The 26,415-nt window shown below is 41.9% G+C and overlaps 1 protein-coding gene across 2 annotated transcripts in view; it reads right to left on the minus strand.

Moving 5' to 3' along the window:
* The window catches only part of LOC105560031 (UPF0489 protein C5orf22 homolog), a 223,042-nt gene that overhangs the window by 13,323 nt on the left and 183,304 nt on the right, over window positions 1–26,415 (minus strand). The window contains exon 4 of one of the 2 annotated variants that reach the window (XM_012008767.1): window positions 3,276–3,508. The exons of the other annotated variant lie outside the window; for it this stretch is intronic. Coding sequence (XP_011864157.1) covers window positions 3,424–3,508 — 85 coding nt within the window. The 3' untranslated portion in view covers window positions 3,276–3,423. Of the gene's footprint in view, window positions 1–3,275; window positions 3,509–26,415 lie in introns of those variants that run through there. 2 annotated transcript variants of the gene reach the window in all.

Genomic DNA, 26,415 nt, shown 5'->3' on the forward strand with positions numbered 1-26,415 from the left:
CCCTTAACACGCTCATCATCATGTCATTCTTTAATATTATGTTGTCAACACAAGATCCACTTGTCCACCTGTGTCATGTCTATATGCAATCAATATTATAATAAATATAACGGCATCATTTTGCAAAATTACAAACTATTAATTGATATTAATAATATAGCTGCTCTCTGGCTCGCAGATAATTATTTTCGATTACGAAATCTTTAGATAGCTTAAATCACAAGCAGGCATATGAAATTCCACACCTATTCTGCACATAATTGGAAATGCCATACTTTAATGTACATTAATTACAATTAGTTTCTCCGCATACAACTTCGTCCATACATCAGTAACTTCGGAATTAAGAATGTCACTTACCGAGAACAGAAATTTAACCGACGTGAATAACGGGGAAAACGGATGTGCGCGGAAGAGCCTCTCGTACATGCCCTTCGATGCCTGGGATATCAAATTATTCTGCATAAAGGATGACACAGGTCCGATGGTAATAAACTGACTCCAGAAATAATGGCATAACGAGCATAAAGTGGGGTCCGCTCGTGCAGCCGGCGGCCAAAGAAGCGGAAGGGGTTGAAGAACCAGGTAGGCCCATTATCCCGAACGTATCCGTGTACACAACAGGGTGTCTATAAATGTTTCGGGGACCTTCGTTTCTTTCGCGCCGGTAATTTATTCAGAAAGTCAGTCGTCACCTGAGTAACGTGAGAACACTCGGGATGCATCTGCATGCAGATGTCGCGCCCAGTTGGCACCCGAGAGCTATCGATTCTCTTCCTCTATTTTCTTATTTCGCTTTTTCCCCCCCTTCTTATTTCAGCCGATAGTAACCGTCTATTTCTTTATTCGATTGATTCGTACCGTACTTAATTACGTTTGACTCCTCGAAAATACGACAGACCCACCAGGCTGCCAGGTCAATAACCTTCGACTGACCGGTTAAACTCTGTCCGGACGACTATGGAAACTTTAAAGAAGGCTCGCGAGTGAAGGCTCGTGCGTGTGAAGATTCATGTTGCGCTTGATAAATAAAATAAATGAATAAAATATTATAGATTACTTACATTTCACTTAACACGAAGACTCGATATGAAATATTACTGATAATAATACAAGACCTGTGCACTTAACAACTTTTCTACACTTTAATACGAGCAGCGTGTCTCGACACTGTCGGATTTATCTAAAATCTGGGCGTTCCATTACGTGAATTGCAATTCTTCTTCGTTTCCCGCGCGACGTAAAGTAATCTTTTAAAATTTGAATGTCACGTGACTAACATCCTCCAAGAATTTCTCGTCTCGAGGGTAAGAAGATTAGGTTTCTTTGAATAGATAGGTTGCCTGGTGTCCGCGAGATAGGGACATGGGAAAGCACTCCTCCTTTTCGTATGTAGATTTCATTGGAATGCCCGAGGGACGCGGGGGGCCTCGAGAGCAAAGGGAGCGAAAGGGTTGAGGGAGAAGGTGGATATGGATAAGGGTTAAGATATACGCGTGGGAAGACTGCCGTCTCAAATTCTCGAGTCATGCCACGTGCCTTCCAGTTTTAATTTTCTGTTATACTATCGTTAATCGAAAAATGATAATTCGTTGTAAACTCGCGCGACTATCATAAGGAAAAGATTTGTCCTGGTTTTAAGTTACTTTAAGTTTCGATATAATTTCAAGATAAGAAATTTGGTAATATGTTTAATATTTAGAGGAAAGTCCCCTGTTATGAGATAAATTTCTAATACGAGACAGCAGGGTTTTTGCTGAATTAATAGGCATCATCTATTGGTTTGATCGTTAATTTATTGTTCTTGGAGTGAAATCTGTTTAGTGAAAAATTCATTATTAGATCGTGTAATCGTCGTGAAGATTTGTGATTAAATTTTGATGTTGAAAACCTGTTATCTCATTTTAGAAGCCTATCTCATAATAGAGGACTTTCCTCAATATATGTATTAAACATGTATAATTTTTTCACACAAATTTCTTTATTATTGTATAATGTATTATAATTAAATGATGCAAAATATAAAATAAAATTATCACGTATCAGAAATTTAAGCTGGATTTTATATCACATTATTTGCGACGTGATATTTTCGGGTATCCACATATTTATTTGATATCAATGAGTTCATGTTAACCCAACAGAGAGGACGGCAGATGTGCGTTCATATACACTGTCAAACAAGAGCGCCGTGTCTGCGACTGTTTGATGGTCATATTTGCGAGAGATCCTTTTACACGTGAGGTAATGTGTCCTGAGACAACGTGACAAAAGTACACACGGGGTCGATACGCGACCCTTCCTCTTCTAGAACAAATTTGCCTCAATACTTAAAGACCGACTCCAGATATGAAACAAAATTAAGATGTAGACGAAAAAAGTCAAATAAAACAATTGCATATATAATAATTACAAAAACGCAGTTTCCTTTTCTAGAGTCAAATATTGTTAGAATTTATAAATCGAATAGATCAAAGACAATACAAAGTATCTATTATATATGTATATGTATTTCCTTCAGAGAGAATAGAATTCTCTTTCTGTATTCAATTTTTGATTACATGATCATTGGACATTGTTTACAGTAAAACATTTACCTCACAATTATCACAATTATAAACATTAATATTTATCTCATTACATACAATGACGTTAGAATTCAAATTGTAAAATTGTTTTGAACAGCTCAAATGCTATGCAATAAATGTTATCAATAATTTGCTACAATTTTTATAAACAAATATTCTTTAGTGCGTGCGTTAGTATATGCATTTATAAAAATTAGTCACAAACTTTAAACTTAGATATTTAGGTGCTGAATAGAAACAGAACATAACATTGAATAGATGCTATTCTTCTGAGATATTAATTTGGGCTAATAAAGAAATTAATCATTTTAATACGTCTCAGATTTTGTCACAATAAGATTTGGCAACTGCAGAGAAACATTTTTGCTCGTTTATTAAAAACATGTAAATGAAGAAAGCCATATTTATTAATTTCATAAAAAGTGTACACACAATTTATCGGAAAAAAATAAACAGACTCGTGAAATTGATCTTCGACTTGGCCCCCGATTTATCTCAGCCTTATTTAAAGGGATCGTTGAAGAAGAGTCATTATCTTGGGGGAACTTTCGCTTCTAACCTCGCGTTAGTTCACGTTCGATAAATTGTCGGTGGTGTAATGTAATAGCGGGGGATTAGTGAACGCCCTCTCATCCTTGCTCAGCATCTCGTAGATCAGCCTTTAATAATCACTATTTCTTCCGAACGTCGGTCGCTTAACCCTATCGTATCGGGGTTATTGGAATCGATGGCGCAATACGAGATTCATTAGTATACTTCAGTCTTTAAGAAGGAAGAAGATGAGAGAAGGAGAAAGGCTAAGAAAAGAAAGAGCCATTAATAGAGACTAGAAAATTTATGTCCCACGCATGGAATTAAATGTTTTTTCATATAGCCTTCTCCCATTTTTCGTATCGAATAAATTCCTCCGCAAAAAATTTCTGCAAAAAAAACATTTTCTCACATTAATCTAACGAGAACATGCATATCCGTTAATAGCTTCAGCTTATCGATAAACACTACGGCATAAAATGTAAAATAAAATTTTTCGTGATAAATAATCTATGGATTCAATAATTCTTTTTCGAGAGGAGAAATAGATAGATCTCCGGCAAAAATAAAAAGCTAAATGTAATATAATGATACACGTATTGTGCTTATTCCAAATCAGTGGCAATTTGCAATTCTTTGTCAAGTACAGAGATCAATTCAATATGATCTAACGCATTCAGTACTTTTGCAAAATTCACTTTTTTAATACTATTAAATATTTTGTTAAACGAAAATATAATATGAATCATAAATGAAACAGATAAAACTTCGTCATCAAGTTCAGAATATCGAAATCCAGTCCCATCATCGCGTGTCCATCTCTACTCGCAAGAGCTAGTCAGATCCGATGAGAGCAAGGGCAAGAGGGTTCGTGCACTGCTGACTGTACAGCTCTTCTCATGATCCCTTCACAGAGGCAGAGGAGGAAGCAAAAGAGAAACGCCGAGGGAGAAGGGAAGAAAGAAAGGGAGATAGGCGCCCTTGAGAGGTGAGTCCCGGGATCGGTCCTGTGTGCGGACCAAGCGTGAAGAAAGAAAGAAGCCGGCGCAGAGAAGAGGGAATGATGAAAAGAGCGATGGGAGATTGGAGAGGCGGCTGGCTGACTGGGTGGTTAGCCGGCATAGGTGGTGGTAGTAGTGGTGATAGTAGCTCGGAGGGAAAAAGAAGAGGAGAAAGAGGAGGTGGAGGTTGAGGAGACGGCGGTGGCAGAGGTAGAGGAGGAAGAGGAGGCGACTGTACTAAGAAAAGCCGACACACGGGGTGGCTGGGAGCAGTGCAGATCAATGCCAGCCAGCCAGCCAGCCAGCCAGCCAAGCCAGCCAGCCAGCCAGCCAGCAGCCAGCCAGCCAGCCAGCCAGCCGACCCAACCCTTCCGAGTCTACTGCTCTTCAGTTCCCTAACCCTTTACCCCGTTTTTCCACCCCGACTTCGGCGGACTCACCCGGAGATAAAACACGAACGGCTCCACGAGCCACCCCTACACACCCCTGCCACCCATGTCGCCCTGTCGTTTTCCTCCTCTCTCCTCCTGCGTCTCCCTCTTTCTGCTCGCCGTTTCTACCTCGCCGCCACTCTCTCGATTTATCTTTCCCTCTTTCGAAGCTCTCTTTCGTCTCTGGCGTACCTATAGTTACTAACACCGATGAAAAATAATAGCTGTGGCTATACCGGTAAGAGAGAACGAATAAGCGAGAGTGAGAAAAGGGGAGAGAGAGGGATGCATCGGCGTAAACGCACTCGAGACGGAATTGCTCTGCAGACTTTGCCTTCCCTTTGACGCTTCGAACGCCGTGCATTTCAACGAGCTGCCTTCCTCCCGATTTGTTCCGGGGAAATGATTTTTTCGAGGCAACAGCGCTGCCTATATCTAGCGTTATCGCCAAGTCAGAAAGGAGCCCTTTTTCAACTGTGCCTCATTTAGTGGGAGATGTTTGATAGAAAGAAGCGTTAGTTTTTATGAAAAATTTAAATATCCTAACGCACATCGACGTCTATAACTTGCAGACATTAGAATAATAATCGATCGGAATCTTTATTTCGCAATAGTAATCCACAATTTCTTTAATGATTACAATACTTGGAAGTGTTTTAGATGCATAAAAAAATAATAATTCCAATCACAATAAATATTTAAAAAAAATTTCTAAAAATCGTGAAATTAAAGTGGGAAATATTTTCTTCGTCCAAGTGAAATGAAACTCAAAAGGCATCTATTGACGCAGTTTGTAGCACAGACCGATAGAGTTACGTTAATGTCGCGCCAGCACGGTTGCACGAAGATACAGTCATCCAGGACTAGCAATTTTTCAAAGGAAGCCTCTCACGACACCGCCTGCCAGCTTATTGCGATCGTGGATCAATTTTCAATCTTTTCAGGGATCCTCCTGTTGGCAGGATCAACATCACCATGGAAAAGGACCGAGAGAGCTGCCGGGGTGAAACGCCTTTCGCAATCTGCCAGGAGTTACTTTCATGTTACTACAGAGTGGCGGTGGCGCGGTCGCATATAAAACAAATTAATCTCGTTAGGGGGAGCGTCTGCCTTCGTCCTTCCGGCTTTCAGGATCTTTCACCCCCTCTCCCCCCTCTCCCTCGACCGCTTGGTTCGCTCTCTCGAGCTGCTTGGCGGCGAATCTACGGACGACTTTGCTCCTCTTTTATCTTAATTCGTCGTCTAAATGAGAACGAAGTCGCGGTTATCGCGGTTTCAAGAAAAAGGGACTCCTTGAATTGGCGCGCCGGTGCTTTATAAATCCTCTTGAGCGGCCAAGTGACTGGCTGAGCGCGATTTTACTCGCGGCCGCTCGCGTTTCTTGCTCGTTACTGTACAAGAGTAAGTACCACGGGCCGGATCGCGATTCAAACTTGGCAAGACGAACCGATATGGCTACTTATCTAGTTTTTATTAATGGATATTATTATTTTATTGACAGAATGTAGATTGTGAAAATCGATAAAATAATTGATAATGTACAATTAATTTGCTCAACGTTCTATTGCAACTAGTTATTTAAATGTATTATCATTTATCGTTACAATGAGACATTTTTATATTGAGTTATCACAGCACATTGCACAGGCAAAAAAACAAACGACAGAAAATAATGCATTATTTAGCTGCATTACTAAACAGTCTTATCGTATAAAACTCTTACTTTAAATGCTAGGATTGTCATTCGCCTCGAAGCGTGACGATGCTTGTCGACTTTGGTCGATTCTATAATACATATTAAACAACTTATCAATTTAATATCATTCATGCTCTTAAAGTCTTAACAGTACGATAAATACGAAGGACGACAGAAATGGCTTTAAGGTGCAATCGACATTCGCAATTTCTAATACAGCAACGTGAGGAGCGATTTTCCATCCCGTCGGGCAGAGAGAACTTAAAGATGCCAGGAGCAAAGGGGAGGGGAGGGGGAGAAATTCCACAACTACGTTTCTCGATGATGACACCGGGCGGTTGCAGGGAGATGAAAATATAGCAAACGAAATGAAAAACTTGAAAATGCCAAGTAAATCGACGTAGGTGAGTGTATGCCTGAGTTCAAGGAGAAAAGTACGAAAGACGCGATGCCTGACGGTGCGTGTGTGCGTGGTTATCGCGTACCCCTGACGTGTGGGTGTGCGTTCCGTAAGGGTGGAAAGACACCCAACGCGCATGCTCTTACGTGGGCGTCAATACGAGCTGTACACGCTACCCTTTCTCTGTCCTTTGTTACACACATACACTCGCACGCGTGTCCACGTGTACACGCATACCCATGCATGGTGTACGAACGCGCAAACGCACACGCGCGCATCGCTTCGCGCGCACACACACGCACACGCGCGCGCGCGCGAACGTGCATCTGCACACGTGTATCTTGAAACGAGAAAGCATTTCGCTTTTGTAATGTTGATGGAAGCACGTTTTGATGGTTGGATAAATGCGGTACATCCCGGAGATATTTCGTCAAAATTGTATATGTGCTGTACATACATCACATAATTTATTCGATGTCACATCTCACATATACGTTGTTACATATGTGTGTTATTCCACATATGTGTTTTTAAAAAAATATTTTTCTAACAAACCCCTCTCTCTCTCTCTCTCTTTTCCCTCTCAGACGAGCTCGAAACAAATTAAACCATTTTTGTTTGTGTGAAATTATAAAATACACGTATAAAGTGTAACTTTTAAGTTTTACACGTCTGTACAGCTAATTACGTTTCGCATTTATTGGCAATCAAAGCGAGGCGATGTACTTTATTACGCCCGCGTGTCCCCAGGCTGCTATTAAAATATATAAATAATGTTATCATAATTACATATAGTAAAATACAACAATTTCGTGCCCGCCCAAACAAATGATACCACTCACTGACAATAATTAAATTCTCAATTAATATGTACTTTTCCAATATTATTCTTTCCTTTGTTAATTTCACCCTTCTCCCAAAAGGGTCAGATGAAAAAGCAAAAAGATATAAATGAAAAATGTAATTTATGTTAGTCCGCGGTTAAGCAATTAAAACAGAAATTAGTGTTACATTACTGCATGGAGGTATGAATTTTCTTCGATCTATTTTTATTACAATGAAAGGCTCCAGCGTCCAATGTCGTGGCGTCGTCGTACACTTGCCAAACCGCTGGAAACGGCTTTCCCGAAAGCCGGCCAAGATAGAACGCCCTCACCTTTCTTGGTAGCCCTTCCTAGGTAGCGCACAGGGCACAAACATATTAATGCCATAACCATCCAATCTAGTCGACGTACCGTCGCCTTAAATATAAATGGGCGACGCGCACAGGCAGGACGCCCCACTTTCGTATTCATGCGAAAGTTTCCTGGTCGCCTCGTTAACTTTACATAGGACTATATGGACGTTTCCAGATTCGGCAGTGCCGCGTATGTGTGTGTGTGTGTGTGCGTGTGTGTGTGTGTGTGTGGGCGTGTACGTACGCGCGCACACGCGGGATCGTTACCAACATCGGCGACGACCTGCCCTCGTATCCGTGTCTCTCGCGTTCACGCATACAGCTAAGGACCGTCTAACTTCGGAGTAATTCAAGCCATTGTGCCCGATGGAATTGTTGGAGTATCGGGGATCGCGTAGTAGGTGAAACGATAATCCGATACGCTTTTCTGGCGATCGTAAATTTCGTTTTACGAGTGATTGTGGTAAATGTAGAGCACGATCTACGCTTCCGCCTCACGTTCTAAGTTGACTACAAGCGGCACCGAGAGGGAACAAGTTCAACTTTTGAAAAAGAGTACTGAAATATGTAGAAGCCTTTTTTAACGATGATTACGGACATTAACAAAATGACAGTTCAAACCTGGCGAAAGGAGAAAACGAGATCTTTATTTAACGGGGACAACTTTGCGTAGAAAAATAATGGAGTTTCATCCGCGAAAACAATATCCCGACAGAGCAATTATTGTTCTATCCGATAAACATATTCGCGATTTTTGTCTGCCCGAAAGCAGCAGTAAATTCATAATATTCGACCGTGCAACCCAGATATTTTGAGCAAACCCTTCCTCATAATCGACTAGCTGTAGCGACCCTAAATGGCTAAGCGATCAACATCACATACACACCAGTCGATGTTCGATGAATCGGAACCTTCGTTGCATCCGCGTGACATATGCTCGGCGAGCATGTGAAAATATCTCTATGCAACCTTTAATCAAATGCGTACGCGCGCGGCGCACAATGCACAATTAATCAGAAATAACATTTTAATCATAAATTAAACTAGGAACAAGCGTTTGATAATTGGTACAACGAGCAGCGCAATCGTTCCTTGTTACAGAATAAATCGAGTCAAACAAACTTTGTAATTACACCGTGAAAAAAAGTATGTAAAATTACATACACAATAAGTGTAGCGATTACACTATTTAATAACGGAAATATATATAAATTTATGCACTTTTACAAAACTTTTCTTTTACTCTTTGTTGTGTAAATATTTATTTATACATAATGCAAAAATTACCAAAAAATTGTAAAATTTACACAAGGCAAGCAGTTTACTTATTATATCAGGTAATAATTTTACCTACAAGATGTAAATTTACTAACGTATGTAAATATACACCTTCAATAGATGATCCCAATATTACACACGATAATAATTGTATTTTTACTCGTAACTTTTTTACAGTGCATCGTAGCTTCAAGCCACAGTTTCGATAATTACAATTTTTCGTTTGATAAAAATGCATTTGTAACATTCGAACATCCGTAATAATTGCTTCCAATATGCAAAACGTACGTATGATTTAGCATTTACATAGTACCAGTAAATTCCTAAACGCAAATTACATAAATAACAGACAAACGTAAAGCAAAGAATTTTCTGCGAATGGAAAAACAAGATAGTAAGCGGCTGTAGATTTCATCTGACGCTCGTATATATTTTTCTTTCATACGATCTCATTTCACGAACGAGGAAAACGACTATACGACACCATCATTCTTTCCGCGTCGTTCTTTTTTCCTCTTGTATTTCCATTGGTTTCTCTCGCCGACGAGAGATCTTACTGGCCGTGGAACAATGGACGGTAGGTGTATTTTTATCCAGACATTAACATAAGCCGATTGTGTCTTTCCTCTTCTATACGGGCCGCGTGGAAAGATCGAAATAAAGATGGAAAAAATCGTCTGCCTGTCTACCTCTCGTACGTGACACGTAGGCAAAAAAACAAAAAAGTTTTTATGGGCTGAAATTTCTTCCCCTAAATTTGCGAGTAATAAAATAGAATCGAATTATATTATACGTAATTGTTGGCTGATGAAAATTATATGTTAATTTTCATTTTCGAAATTATTGACAAAAATGTGTCGTGCAACACAATGTACAGATACAGTTCAATCTTTTATTAATTATATAAACAAGATGCTCGCACGGAACGTGAATTATTCAAGTGAATTATGAAAATAAAATTTTATATAGAATAAAAATTTGCAGCACGAGTAATTACTTGCATCATATAAACAAATTGATTTCACAAAAAAATAGTATGACATTGAAAGCAAAATGTACATATTATACGCTAAAAATTACGTTCTTTAGAAAAATGCTAACTGACAATTAGCTCTTCCCGGTGAATTAATAGAAAAAATCCTTTTTCTTCATCTGCAGCTCTTTTTGCCGTAAAATAGGAGTAAGTTGTTTTGCCTTCTGACCTCAGTCAACGTTTGACAGCCGGATGAACCAATTGTTATTTAAAACCATGGTAAAAAATCGTCTCTTTACCGAGACTTGAATTTATCAATCTCACGTTCTCCAGGCTTGACTTTGTGAATGAATTTCACTTTTCTTTGGCGGTCAGTCCCAATTTTCATTTCTAGTATGATTATTCTGCAGAAGTTTTGCTGGTATTGCTTCTTAAAAATTGTGCTATTTTTGTACGTAAAATTGTTACATACCTAATTTCATCGAAAAGGTTGAAATCATTGAATGTATCTATTATCGCGCCGCTAAAGATGGCTGAAAATACAGACAAAACGTACGACTGACAATTTATATTGAATTATTAATTAAAATAATGTAACGTGTACAATAATGTAACACGACTCACGCACAACTAACCCCGTTTGACTCTCGAAGCTCATTTTTACTTGTTACAAAAATACTTTTTAGTCAAAATATATTCTAAAGGTATCTCCGAAAGAATCAGATGTTGGTCATATCGCGAGGTCTGTTGTCCGCCATTGTATACTTGAAACTAATTTCTGAAATCTTTATCGTCCGAAGTCTTCTCGCTCCACCGGGTGAGCGTATACGCTAAACAAAAATAGGAGCAAAAAGAGAGCGGATGCGGCGGCGCTGCCAGAGAACTTTTTAAGCAAATTAATCAATATCAACGAGGACGGAAGTTTACGGCGAGCCACGGGACGACAGAGAGAGAGAGAGAGAGAGAGAGAGAGGAGGGAGAGAAAGAAAAAAAAGAAGATTTCACCGGGAAGCATCCGGGCGGACCTCGCTAATTTCTTTAAAGTAGTTTGCCAATTTATTATTTTCCAATTTTCCGGGAACTTCCGCCGCGCGCACGTACGACGTTTACAAGCCTCACTGTTATTCTGCTTTTTCTTTTTCGTTCTTCACGCTCGCTGCCTCGAAACTGAATTTGGCAGCAATCAACCCCGACCACATCCGTTAAAAAATTGCTGTTTGTTTCACTTTTGCAAAATTGCTTCCGTCGTGTCAATATGCACAATATATTTTAATTTTCAGCTATCTATTCCACTGTAAATGAATAGAAGTGTGTGTGTGTGTGTGTGTGTGTCGCGTGCGCGCGGGTGTGCGCGCTCCCCTCCCCCCCTCTCTCTCTCTCTCTCTCTCTCTCTCTCTCTTCTCTCGTACATATGATTTGACGTTCTCAAACTTATAATTCTTAACTTTAGTGTTCGTAAGAACAGAAATGTGATAAAAACATTATACCAATTTAATTCCTTCTAAATATTAATATATATATAACAAAGTTTGAACTTGTACAAAATAATAGTCCTTTTCTTCAAAAGATACAGCAGACTCTAAAACGTTTCGTTAACGTCACAAATAACATCACAATCAACGATGGGCACAAAAAGGAAGATGTCCTCTTCTTTCTTTTTCCTACCAAGGGATCTACTTTCAACTTTTCCAAATAGTTTCAACTTCCCGAAGAAGTGCAAACGATCGCATTTTTTTTTTCGTCGAAAGACGTCCGCAACGTATCGGAATCTCGATTTTGAAATTCCGACCCGCTCCGACGTTCGCGATTTCACGAGGCACGAAACTTTTCCGGCGGGTTTTTACTCGCTAACAATCGACGATGTTTAAGCACGGCGAGAGCCAACAGGATCGCGCAGACGAAGCAAGTTTAGCCTAACAAGGGGCTCCCCGGAAGAGCAGGCACCGGATGAGGTATGTAAATCTCGTTCCGCCGAGGTCGTGCCGAGCCGACTCTCCCCTCCCTTCGCGAGCATCCACCCCTGAACCGGGTTCTTTCGTGGTCCATAGTGGCAGGGTAGATTTTAACCCTTTTCCAGTTATCGATTTTCAGCTCGAGACGGATGAGAGAGCGCCTGTACCTTCGACCACTTTACGCCATACTCGATTCCACTTGACTACTCCGACAGGAGAATTATCTTCTTCTCACAGTTGATTCACTTTTCTTCTCCACTTTCTTACGCTTCCTCCCCAAACATATTAGATTTGTACATATCAGTATTTGCGAATGCATAATAAATCTTAAATAATTAAAATTCATAAGTTAGAAAATAAATTACAGGACGAACAAACTACGTTAACTGTGTTAGCTATGTGTATAAAGTGTGTTTGGTGTTTTTCTTAATTCAAAATGCCATCATTAGAAATTAGTTTACTTGTAACAAAGACGAGGGGTGCTCCAGATTCTTTTGTTTCTTCCAGTCGAGAAGAATACATCGACTGAGCTCTTTCGCAAGGTCGTACCCAATTTTCCAGTTTTGCCTGTTTAAACGCTCATTAGTCCTAAACGAGTGTTGCGTGAAATCGAGATACGACCTTGCGAAAGAGATCAGTCGATATTCCTAATGTCGAGATGCGCTCACATTCATCGCAGAAACGCCTCTATAAATAACGCCGTAATGTATACTGATAACTTTCGGGGAGGAACGTCGAATTTTTACGAAGCACCATCGAGTCCCATCCTTAGCATCCCCCTCGAAATACACTTTATCTTTCGGCGATAAAGCACCGCTATAGACGGTCGCGCTCGCTCCTATATCGAGGGGGGTTTGATTGATTACCTAGGTGGAGTCTAACACACGAGGGTGGTTGACTTGCGCAGACTACACACTCGGTGTGCGAAACCACGCGCGTATGCGTGAGTTTAAGCCCGCGAAGAAAAAGGAGACCGCTTCTTTTTCGAGCTCGTGGAGAGGAACGAGAGGGGATGCTCCCGGTAAGATGGTAGAGCGAAACCTCGTCAGCCAGCGGTAACGTGTCCGGGGTAGGAGCCCACGTATTGGAAAATACGTGCGCGTCTGTATGTGCCGTTAGGCACGTATCCGCGTGGAAGCCATACGGACGTGTTCACGTGTGTACGTGGGCGCGCGTGTGGGTGCCCTTACACGCGACAGGCAGGCACGTATATATCAGGGGGGTGCGCGAGGGTCCACAGACCAATCGGAAGCAAGCATTCTTTATCCACCCGAGTATCTTGGACGCATGCCTCACGTACGAGGCGTGGTTTGGGGCCACCCTTGTTCGAATGCATGCCGTTTTTTTTTCCGGTCATTGAATTTTCTATGCTCGCGGCGACGCGCATATACGCACCGCCATGTCAACGTCTTGCGAGCGTATCGACTGCCCTGTGTCGCCCTTGCCGATTTTTCGACGTAACAATCGAGCCTCTCTCGGCGAGAGAAGAAAACGAAGCGGGGGGGAAAAAGAACGAAACACTTTTGTCAGGTTTGATGGAGAAGCGAATGAAAGCCCAGATTCATCGGATGACTCGTGCGAAATTATTGTGAACAATAATTACTTCAGTCATCGTGATGCTGGATTTAAACCTGCTGGTATTTTAACGCTCCTACGTACATTTGTCATGCACGAATGAAATTCTAACGCAGCACCGCGCCGATGGCGTTGCGGAAAGAACGAGATAAGTAACTCACTACTGGACTGACAGTTAACGCACTCCGACACATACTTCATACCTGCAACAGTATTTACTCAGGTGTTCAGGCGGTAGCGGTACCGGGTTCTGCAACTGACATCTATGATCTAATGCGTTTCTAGGACCTCAAGGACGCTCATCAGGCCCGTAAGGAGTACACGGACGCGAATCCAAGTCAGTTACGAAATAGCGGTGTCCAAATACCATTTGCAATTAGCAATTAGCTACAAACCGCCGAGGCGCCCGGTGGGGTCGAAACCGCGGCTCAACCGTCGAAAATTATTCAGCCTTGGAACTTGATTTTTTGTAATCAAGCTTTTTAGTCGACATTAACCGGTCAGTGTTGTCTCAGTGGTCGAATCGGTGAGACGCCCGACTAGAGAGTAGGGAGAGCCAGGTTCAAACCCTGGCTGAGGTAATATTTTTCGCTATAAATTTTCTGTAGTGAAACACTGACCGGTTAATGTCGACCAAAAAGCTTGATTATTGTTATTTATTACTAGCGACTTAAAGAGATTTCTATCTTTTCATTCTTTGTATTAAATTACTACGTTTTGAATACTGTGAACATTTTACTGGAGACAGCTGCCAAGTTAACTTATTTAATACAAAATTTAGTAAAAAAATTAAGTTCCGAAACTTTTAATTATTTTCTAAAACTGACGGCTGGGTCGGCTTCGACCCCATCGATTCGACGTTAGTGTTTCGGGCGTGAAGTATCACGCGGAAAATCTAAACGTAAAAATTACGCGATAAACACGACGCAGCGGTGGCTCGCGCAGAACGAAAACCATGAGGTACAAACTGCGATTTTAGCGCAATTAGTTTTTTACGCGGAGGATCCTCATGAATATTTCTCACGGGCGTAATAATGTGGCAAATGATTGCGCGCAGGGGGATGCAAGATGAGGGCGCGTAAGGCGGAGATATATTCCAAAATTTCCATGAAATTTCTCGGCGGTAGCGCGCGTACACACGACGTACGATAATGCATGCTCGTATGCTGATAGACACGTGGGTGGAGAGGCGCCTCGGACCCGGTGCACGTCGGGAGAGATCTCTCATTATGCATTCCTTTCAGGCGGCCGTCATTATTTTACATATTGCAGGAGGAGGCGTACCGCGCGCCGGTACCGACTGCCTTTGCCAATTTTTCCAGCATGGCAAAAAGGAACGGCCGGGCAATTTGGTGCCGGGCATATGTGTGCGCGTGTGTATACAGTCACCTTAACATTGTTGTTGCAATTTAATGCGTTTCATCGGGAAGCGGGGGCTACCCGCGCTTTGAGCATACGAGCCTCGCGCCGCTCGCCGCGCCGGCGAACAACGGCGCGGGCCCAAGTTCTTTCGAATTTATGATCCGCGGGAAACATTTATTTTTCTATACAACGGCGCCGCGGAAACGCGTAATAGAATTTGTAAGCGAATATATCGATGCTCGCTGTTGTGGCAGGTGTATCGCTGAAATATTTTGTAGCCGAGAGAATGATTAAAAGCGCGCGCGCGCGCGGGAGCATGCGAGGGAGAGGAAGAGAAAGAGAGGGAGGGAGGAAGATAGGGGAGGAAACGAGATTGTAAATCGATGTCTACTGCGTTACGTACAGAGATGCACGCTCGATAGCGTCTTAGCAGAGCGCATCCTGTTTACAGGAAGTTATACAATTATCCAGAAACATTCCGGATAATCGAACGTCGTGCGATGCCCGAAAAGGCTCGCGGAGCATAGTGATTTCCGTCAGCCTGTCGGATTATTAAATTGTAAGAAGATAAACGTTGCGATATAGCGATCCCGTACACAATTATCCTTCACGCACATTGAATCGGCGGATACCGGCTCGCTTCTCGTGATACGTGATATTACAGCAAATAAAACACGCGCGCTCGCGGGCATGATACCGCGCACGTTGTGTTCAGAAACGATGTTACTAGGCATCCGATATGAGAGAAAAAAGAAGGGTACCGATCACTTGTGCTATGAGCGTGTCTGTCTACGTTTAAACCGACAGGTGTACATGAAACGGCCACCCAACAGTGTTGCATGAGGTTAATGATCTTCATTTGCGAGGGAACCGCAGTTCCAGGTAAAGAGCCCAGCACGAAACATGCCCCGGCACGAAGAAGTCGTGTCCCGTAAAGACGAGGAACGTGTAGATGCGTCAGGCTCTCAAGAATTTCACTTCGTGTAATTCGCGCAACGATTAATTCGGACGTTGCGTCTCAATTAGGCTTTGCATATAACGGATTTATTATGCAAGATTTATAGTTAACGCTATACAACCGATGGCAATGACTCGGAAGAAAAACGCGCCGATGTTGAGCAGTTAACCCGAGTCAAAATTTTAGCCCTACGTTGAACCTTTAATTCTATTACATAGTAGGACATAAGGCAGTAAACGAAGTTGAACAGCAAGTACAAAATTTACTTCTACTTAAAAAAAACTGTTAATGTCGAAAATTTCTACTTTTGCCACTTTAGCATTAAAGTAGGTCCTTTTAAGTAGGAGCTAAAGTAAATTTTTAGAATTAAAGATTCAAGGAAGGAGTAAAAAATATAATGTCACCAAAGTAGGTTATCGCTGGTCTATGTAGGTATATAGATCAGCTAAGTAGGTGTAAATTATCCTTAAAAATTAGTACCAAAATTTCAACTCGGGAAGCGTTCGTCGCGGACAAGGGAGTCAATTCTGTATCTTACGATATAGCGAAAATGTTAAAAGTGAGCTTTGTCTCTTTCTAAGAAGACGGTTAGAAAACATACAAAGCGGCACGCGTTCAGCATTTTCGCTGTAGTGTAAGATACAGAATTGATTCCAAGATTCTAAATTGAAATAATTTTATCACATCCTCAGTGGTCGAGTTGGTTAAGACACCCGTCACGGATTCAGGGAGGTCCCAGTTTCGAATCCTAGCTGTGGTAATATTTTTCGCAACAAAAATTCTTTACAATACGGGGAGGGGGTTATTGAAAGCAAAGTATAGCATTTAAAAATAATTAAAATTCGTTTATCGATTTTAATACGTGAATTCGCTGAAGACAATGATTTCATCTAAATGAAACTGTGTCATGTCCGAGAAGAAACCGGCGCGCGGGGGTGGAAAACGGTGTCTCAATTCACATTTGAGATTACAATTATTGGGCTGCCAACATCTCGCTCGGACCTAAAGGCGCTCTCGCTTGTTTGAAATAATTTTCATAACGCTCTTGCAACGCACCCTAGACACCACTCGAATATCGTCAATACGACTGAATATTTTCTCCTAGAGAATATTCCGTAGTTACAAATTCCACGTTCCTCCGCGATGTGAACTAACTAGGTAAATTTCCTCCAAACATTCCATCGACAAGACATCGGATGCCAAGAGTCAACGTGGTCTTCTTATTTCCGAGCAACCAGCTCCGAGGAGGAGCGGCGCAAGTGACGCAGCCACCTGTACGTAAGGCAGATGAATCTCGTGGCGGCTTCCAAGGCAGGAAGAAGAGGTAGGTTGTAACAGGCCGGCCTATATGTATGGTAATATCGACAGGGAGGTCCCCGCGATCCAATACCCGGCTTTCTCTCTCTCTCTCTCTCTCTCTTTCTCTCTCCTTCCTCGTGCGCGTATTATGCGGTGGCAGCGAAAAAAGAAGCGCTACGTAGGAAGGAGAAGAGACGAAGGAGAACGGATCGACGCGCAACCTCACGACGACTATCCGCGCCAGCAAGAAAGAGACAATCGAGAGGGACGCGCACGCCCTGTACCAACCCGTTTCTTTCCCAGTTCCGTTCTTCTCTCCGACGTCATCGAACTCCGCGGGAAGTTATGCCGCGAGAGAGGGCCACCGAGGTAGAGCGGGAAGAAAGAGGGAACGAGAGAAAAAGGAAGGAGCATCTCTCGCTCCTCTGGAAAAGCATAGAGGAGAGTAGTGAGTCGGCGTCGCCCGGGCAACGGCTCTGCCACCTTATTGGATATGTTGAGCAATTTATTTTATTTTTCCCTATTCCTCGCGGGGAAGGGAGCACCGAGAGCAAGTAAGAGAAAGAAAGAGAAATGGGGCGAGCGCTCGGGCGAGAGAGAGGGCCGCCGAAGGAGAGGCAGAGCGCACCCTCCTCCACTTACCTGCTACCCTCCGCACACGTCGACGCCATTTTCCAATATCGCGTCAAGCGAGCGCTCCCGTTCTCGTTCACTCACCCCCCTGCCCCCTCCCCCCGCCCCCACCCCGTCTTCCTCTCGTTTCGTCTCGCTTCTTCGTTCTTTTCTCGAGGAGAAAGAGAAAATGGAAGCGAGGCACGAAACGAGAAAAAGGGAAGAAAGGAGTCTGGTGGGGCGGCACGGAGAGGGCGGAGGAGGGCGGAGGTGGAGAACGAGAGAGCGAGGAGCTACGACTAGCTTCGGCTGTAACGAGAGAACCGAGTAAGGTTGGGTGAGAACCGTACGTTCCTCCACCCGTAAATTGGCAATATTCATGCCGAGCCGCGTACACGGCTTCCCCGCACGGGGGAGGAGATGAGGAGCAGCGGGCTGCGCGCGAGAGTGGCGGTAGTTGGACTGCGGAACCGATTCCCGTAGCCCGAAGGCACCCCCCGCGAAAACGCTCACCTAGACAATTCGTTCGTTATTTTTACGCCGACGTCGGGACGGGGATGGGGCCGCGCGCTAACCGCACTCCTCTTCCGCCGATCCTTTCCGGAGCCGGAAAGTTGCGCGGCTACCGCGATCGAATGATTCCAGGGTGCGTCGTATGATAATGGCATTAACAGCGAGATTGCTGGGCGAGACTTCACCGAGCGTCCGCCTTGCTCTTTACTTCGGCTACGTTTACCTCCTCGACTGATCGTTGCAAGTATCGCGTAGTCTACGTCAGAAGTAACGACGTCTTTTCGACTGAAGATTCCTCGGTGATCCGTCAAATTCGATAGCCTCTGTCGCAACTCGCTGCAAAATTAGTCCTCGAAACTAGATATCCCGATAATTACAAAAAGGACTTGAAATTGCCGGATATTCGAAAGACCGTGAACGATTTGACGTCGTAAATCTCTCTTCGACTTACGTACACGTGATGAGATACGCACTAGTTTCGAAATAAAAATGACACTTTCACTTGACCGACAAAGTACCGTTCCGACTGCAAGCGTAGCACTTTATCGCTACATTGATATTTAGCGTCGCGCCAGACAGTAGAAAGTCGCAGCGACAAAGTTTTGCTCGTACGCTTTGGTAAACCTCCAATTAATGTAAACTTCTGTCGGTAAAAATCGTTTTAAAATTACTTGGCACTCCCGGGCGCGCAGCCGCACCGTCCCCCTCCGTCCCCCTCCGGCGCACCAACCCCCTGTGCCCACCTTCTTCTTCTTCTTTTCCTGAACCTCGAGCGGGAGAAAGCCGGAAGGAGGGAGGCAGGAGGAGGCTTTAGGAGTTTGAGTGATATTCCAACTTTTAAAATATGTCAAATTATTTTCCTTTCAGAAGAGCTGTCGTCTAAATACATTTCCATCTCTTTCGATGTATTTAAATACACGGGGCTCAATCTACGACACAGTGGCGACAAATATATAAGGCTTTCGGCGCGTGATTGGTATATACGGGCGTATAAAAGACGCTCTCGCCTACCGCCGGTTACGTTCGATCCGAAGTGAGACGATTGAAATCTCGACTGTACGCTTCAACGTGCAAGGAGACGGAACAATATATATCTCGCGCTGGTCATCATTTTCATCATCACGTTTCTTATAATTAATTAGTAGAGGTGTGACATTTTGATGTTATTTTTGGCCAGCTTTGCGTTTTGTTTTTCCCGATTTTGCATTATTTCGATAATGTTTTTGATAATGTGGTCAAAAGTGAGCGGGGCTTCGATAAGACGACTTAGGGCCTGGTTTCACCAAAGTCGCTTAACTTTAAACTTACAAGTATAATTCGTTCTTTGTCCCGTTACAATTTTTACTTTAGAAAGAACGAATTAAGCTAAGAGCTAAACAACGTTGGTGAAACCAGGCCTTAATGTTTTGATAGAACAATTTACGACATTTATTGAGGCTAAACATATGTTTAAAAAATGTAACGTAAAACATAACATATTAAAATAGCATGGAACATTTTCAGGCTACAAAAGCAGTAACATGTCTAAAAAAAAGTAAACAAAAACTAGTCTTAGGCATAAATCTCTTTGGTTTAGGATACAACATTGACGTTAGAAACGTTTACTAAGGAAACTTGCGATTTTTGACGTTATTTGGACGCTATTTTTCATGTTGGGGATCATTTTGCGTTTTAAAAACGTGTTAAAACGAAGTCGAAGGACTCCAAAATGTAAAGGAATGACATTAAAAACGTTCCTGGGGCATTTCGCGATATTTTGCGTGTAAAGATAACATCAAAATGTCACCCATCTATTAATTAGAGTGCATTTCGAAACTGTTTTTCTTCTCGCCAACGCGCAGGATATCGAGGAGTGCGCGACTAATATTCACCAGATCGAATATGAAGACGATTGCACGATCGCGCGTTTCGAATCCCCGCGAAACTCGCGGGAAAGGAGCGAGAAATTTTGTAATTCCGAGTGACTTTTTCCAAGCGCTTTCATTAAAATTCCAGACAGCGCGTAAGAACACTCGCCCGGCCATATTGTTTTATTCGTCGCGCGCAACAACGAGACACATGGATCGACGAAGGGTACAATTTTCGCCCGTGACGCCAATTCACGGGGGGACAGATGGAGGAATCTTCCTTTATTTCGAAAGCCCTTATGCCGGGCGTTATAGGCTAGACGCGTAAAGCACGTCGACTTCCTGGCGGCGCGAATAAGTAAAGAGGCGGACAGTGCATCTATGTAGATAAGTATGTACCTATCCACGCAATTACATTACACACAAAACGTCGACGACAACTCTTTGTGCCGGCTGGATATCAAAGCTCGAACGCTGCCAGCTGGAGTCCTCCCATCCCCCCCTCCCCTCCCTCCCGCTCCTTTAAGCTCTATAGCGGAGCAATAGAGTTCTTGCCTTTCCGTCACTCTATATCCGGCACTCCACTTCGCAACGCGGTTCTTCCGTCGTGCAAAAGTAGCCTCCTCCTCATTCATCCGCCGTTTTCCTTCACCTCTGCGTCCTCCTACCCATCCTCGAGGCGCGGGACTCCGCCACTCTCTCCCTCGGCCTCACGCGCTCTTCCTTCCGCTTCGAGGAAAATTATTTCTTTCATCACTGTCCCTCTTCTTCGACTCCCCTTTATACGCCCGAGGAAGGAACGTTCCTTTCTCGCATACACGCGAGTGTACGCTGATTTGACAATAAATCGTCTGATTCGACGAAAATTGACTGACGTGATTGTCTCTCGCGTACACTTCCTTTCGTTCTGTCGCGTTAACTCGATGACTCGAAAGTTTTGACCTTATGAAAGCAGCATTTTGTGCGGAATTTAAGAGCCGCGTTGTCGCGAGTTGCTATCGGAAGACAGTATTTTTATGCGAAATAACGCGCTACTGTGTCATTCCGGTGAAGTCTTTTCGGCTAATTATAAGAAATAAACGAAACATAAGAAATGTATAGACACGTAAAGAGCCATTGTCTTATACACACGATTATTATAATATTATTGACCTAACGTGCAGTTTCAATTTTCCTTCAATTGTCAAGAGGAAAAAGTATGAAGTACCTCAAATATAATTCATTTAAATTTTACCCCATCCCACCTTACATTTACCGGAATAGAAATTTATGCAATCACGACTTTACAATACTACGGTACAGACATAAAAGAAATTAGGAGGTGACTGAAACCTGCGTCAAAGCGCGGCCATCGACCCTAATTCCCGACAGCGCTCCGGAACTTAGAAATCTCGTACCGGATCCATTTGTATTAAGAAGTCCAAAAGAGAAGAACGGAAACGGCAACCCATAACGGCACTGGAACCTATGCATGCGAGAAGCAGTTAGCTTTATTGCAGCGCGCGGGAGTTTTTAATATCGCTTTGGCGCGGACGCGTCTGCCAGCTGACAAAAGGAGAAAAAAGGAGGCGTTAATGGAGAACGTTTTCGCTCTAACGACCGTGGAGAAAAGGAAGGGGGTGGAACGGGCCAAGACTACGGGACATCAGCCGGGACTGCGTAAAAGGGTGGACGCTGGCGCCTGTCCGCTGCCCACCAGACATGCTCGCCAGACCGTATGGTTTTTATACGACGAGAAACGAAAAGGGCGGGGGAGGGAGGGAGGGGGAGAGTAAAGATACGGTAAGAATGCAGAAAATTCTCTCGTTACAGACCAAGTTGGCGAAGAAGAAAGACGCGAGCGTTAATCCGCGATTCAAGTCAGTCTTGAAGCCGCAAGGCAATCGTCAATATCCATCGTGCGGAGAAATGGCGGAAGAAATTTTATGATAAATTTTTTTGGTGGGATAAATATTTTGCTACCACCGTTTTGCCGTGTTTATCCGCCAAATATGAATCTCGTAAGAGATAACTATTTATCCATCAAAGTTATTCAAAATATTGCATTTGAACCTTGAAATAGTGTAAGATTAAAATACCTTGATTTTGCTTCAAGATATATCGAGCAACACTTTAAGATATAAATAATATTAAACATTCTATTCATTATACGATATTATTTGAGCAGATAACAGGGAGTCGTGAAAGAAGGTTGATTGTGCTAACGCTTGCCCTAACATACAAACCACTTGTTTACACTTAGTAAAATTAATTAGACTAAATGAAAATGATTTTATTTAATACCCAAACTTTGTGATAAAGATAATTATTATAAGTCTGCGTTATCAACTTTCTGCTCACTTATAGATTTTAATCAGGAAATAAAATAAAAGTATTTCATCGCATATTATTCCGAATACAAAGATTGGTCTCGTATATATCATGTCCAAAATATGTTGAATCCCGAAATGGAATCTGATCCTCGTCTTCCGCGGACGAACGAGGGAGAGAAAATCTTGATAAAAGGGAAAAGGAGCTTTGAATCTGGCTCGAGATTTTAAATCCGATCCCGCCCTATGCAGATTAATAAAAGAATTCATGAAGTTTAAACCGCTCTTATTACTTCGATTTTCTTGCGCCTTCTAAAAAGACTTACGAGGCTACCCCTCGGCTTTACCCTTCAATATTATCAACAAAAATGTATATCGTTTCTAACATCACTTTCACGGAACCTTTAACCTTGTCGCTCGGCTCGGTGTCTTCAAGGTTAATATTACGTTACTCGTTAATTCTTAAGAAAACACTTCATCGGTAATTTTAAACTTACAACTTTGTGCAGGAAGGAGTTGTATTTCATCCTCTTACCAATGGCTGTCGTTTCAAGTTTCACGCGTGCTAATAATAAACTGTGTCTCTTTTCATGAGCATAATAGAATAGAATATTCAAAGAAGACCTTACAATAAATATAAATGAGCAAACTATAATTCTAAAACTTTTTTTTTACAATCGCGGATGTTAGAAATCAAGCTAAGTATAATGCAAGTTTTTTCGATATTAGCGCATCAATAGTTTTTATTACAGTTTGTAACCGATAAAAAATTAAAGACTTTTTATGAAGTATTGTATGCGAAAACAAAACAAATTTATATTAAAATACTTGCATCTAATTTACTAGAGGATTGCAAAACTGAAAAACAATTACTGAGAGATTCAATATTAAAAAATGAGAAGCCGTAAAAAGTCCTTAATAAAAATTTTATAAGACAAATATCCATTGCGAAACTGATTAAAAAATCCGCGGATAAAAAACAAACATTTATACCCACTCGATAATGAAAAGTCGCGAAAATTCGAACCTGGAATTACAAATAAGTTACAAGGTAGCTGTATAAATGTTAATTTCAATTTACGCAGTTAAAAAAAACTTATAAAAGGTTACATATTATAAAACAGTTGTGCGGACTCGGTAAATAAATATCGCAGGTCGCAACGTGACTCAGAAGAAAGAGATTACGTACGTAATAGTGGCGGTGCTTATAATTTCTGCGAATCATTTAAATGTTCGGTTAACTATGCGAGGGAATACCTGATAGCAATTAGTTAGTGCGCTAATGTCTTCTGGTTACCCCGACCGCGCAAGAAATCGGCGGTAGAGTAGTGGCATGTCGAGAAACAAGTAGAGAAGAACGCAGACCGCGCGCGCGTTAATGGTCTTACGTCGCCACCGGCGTCATATACGGTAATAAAATACGCTTTCCACGCGCGTAGTATTCTTGCAACTGCTTTGAGAAGAACATACGAACAAAACAGGACGTGAAAAAGTAGGGCCGATAATAAACGAATTTGTCGTGCGTTTCGACGTATCAGAGAGCCTTTGCAACATCTGCCACGTTCGATAGCGAAATATCATATTATGCATTTTTTTTTACTTTACCCTTTCGTGGAAAAGCCCTTTCAACCGTTTAGGTTACACCAGCGTGATATTTCGAATAGATTTCTTGAAATTCGTGTGCTTAATCTCGATTAAACACGCGAATCCAACGCTAGGCGCTTAAACTCCTTCGAGCGATGAATTTTTTAAATTTCCCCTAATGAGAAAAATACGCGGGACGAGAGCTGGGATCGAACCGAGAACCCTACCATTACTAATCACTCGTGTTAGCACAGAGCTACGCGTCATCCCGAGATATCATTATGTGTTCGCTGTGCACTGATATATTTAAATATGATAAAATGTGTCGCGCAAGTCACGGTAAACCAAATCAAGATTTTGTCGACGCGATGCTGGTCGTGAAACGTCCTAACGGTAAAAATTAGAATTTCAATTAGAATCCGCGTATTCAGCTATGCTCTCTTTATCTGCGACACATATACGTCCAATTAAAACTCCCTAAACACCTGGTACATTGCCGTACTCGCTTCGCAATTTATTCGTCGGATATACTCGGTATCCTTTACTTCGGGTCTTCGTTTACATCTCGTTATACGTGCCGGGGAATATTTATTTACACCCTGCCTCTGCCCCTGCATCTCTCATACTGCAAGTTTCTCGAAATTATCATTGCTGGCTTGCGTATTTCCGTACACTCGACATTCCACCTACCAGACGACGGGTCTACCAGATGGGAGGGGAAAGAGAGAGAGAGAGAGAGAGAGAGAGAGAGAGAGAGAGAGAGAGAGAGAGAGAGAGAGAGAGAGGCCTCTTACCTTCGTTATCTACACAGACCGCGAAGCATCGAATAAAATTTTCACATTTGTACGCCGGCGCGCAAGAAGTAAAGCGCCGAAGAGAATAATGGCTCACTCTATTACCATTCTTACTTGGCGATTGTGGTCAGCTATTTTGCAAACAAGATCATTGGCTTGTCACTTTGGAAAAGAAACGTGCAGGTTAATATATCGCTCCGTGAATATATTATAATATTTTATTAATAATACCTTTGCATATAATATATTGTATACAATATAATAAATATATTAATATATTTATGAATTTACAGGTAACTCAAGTGACATTCTAAACCAAATTATGAAAAGAATCTAAATTTTCTGTAAAGGTAAATAAATTTTAAGAAAAATCAACAGACTACAATAATATTATAAAATAAAATACGAACACTAAAAATTGGCAACAAGCGTCAACACAAGATGTTACGTGCGAAATGTATAAAATTTAATACATCGAAATATAAATTATTACGTCAGACGTTTCGATCACACAAAGTGATCCTTCTCAATGACAAATATATAATAAATGCAATTATTTGAACAACATTAACATTTTTGTAATCTGTTGATTATCATAATTAAATTGATATATTCACCAACACAGGTGGGCACAATTATTTTAACGACAAATCAAACGCGCATGCAGGTAAACGTATTCCCGTCTCTATAAAAGTTGCATACGCATTTTATTTATGTAAAATAGCATTCGTGAAGACAAAAAAAAATTCCGTGAAATTTAAAACGTGTGTGTATAAATATGCAAATATCTGTAGACTGCTTACTACAGCGTTGCTATGATTCGCTTATTGTAAACAGCACTACGGCCAATAAATACAGAAATTCGCGGCGCAGCTACAAAAGGCAATTAGCATTTTGCGCGGTACGTGTTCTGCAGCAAACAGGCAACGATCAAATACCTTTTTACAACGAGCAACACCGCTAATCAACGCGATCATTATTATCAAAAGCTGATAGCCCAGCGATGGGGGCGGAATATTATATGTGCTACTTCTCTCGTGTGAGTTGCGTAAGAATTTGAAGAAACACACACACACACACACTCTCTCTCTCTCTCTCTCTCTCTCTCTCTCTCTCTCTCTTTCTTTCTTTCTTTCTGATTATCGCTGAAATTTCCACATAATCTGTGCGAATAATTAGAAAAAAATAATTTTTTTATTCATACGCACATTTGGATTACGAACTTATTAACTGTAATAATTAAAGTAAGATCTTTAAAACATTAGCGAGAAAAATATTCATTGTTGCAATCCTTCAAGTTTATTAAACGGTAAAATCATTGGACAACGATAAGAAATACATGGTTAAAATAGAATTTCTCGATATCTCGCAGGAAATATCATCGAATAGAATTTACATGATAACTTGAGAATATTATAAGAAGAAATTTTCATTCGCTTGAACCGTCGGTCCGCCGCTGCCTATCAACCTGAGGTATCAAATGCGTCTCGCTAAGTACTAAAACGAGAACATTATTCGCGTTGCCGCAGGAACTT

This window comes from Vollenhovia emeryi, unplaced genomic scaffold, assembly GCF_000949405.1.
Source record: "Vollenhovia emeryi isolate VEMERY1.0 unplaced genomic scaffold, V.emery_V1.0 DF939244.1, whole genome shotgun sequence".
NCBI classification, from domain to species: Eukaryota; Metazoa; Arthropoda; class Insecta; order Hymenoptera; family Formicidae; genus Vollenhovia; species Vollenhovia emeryi.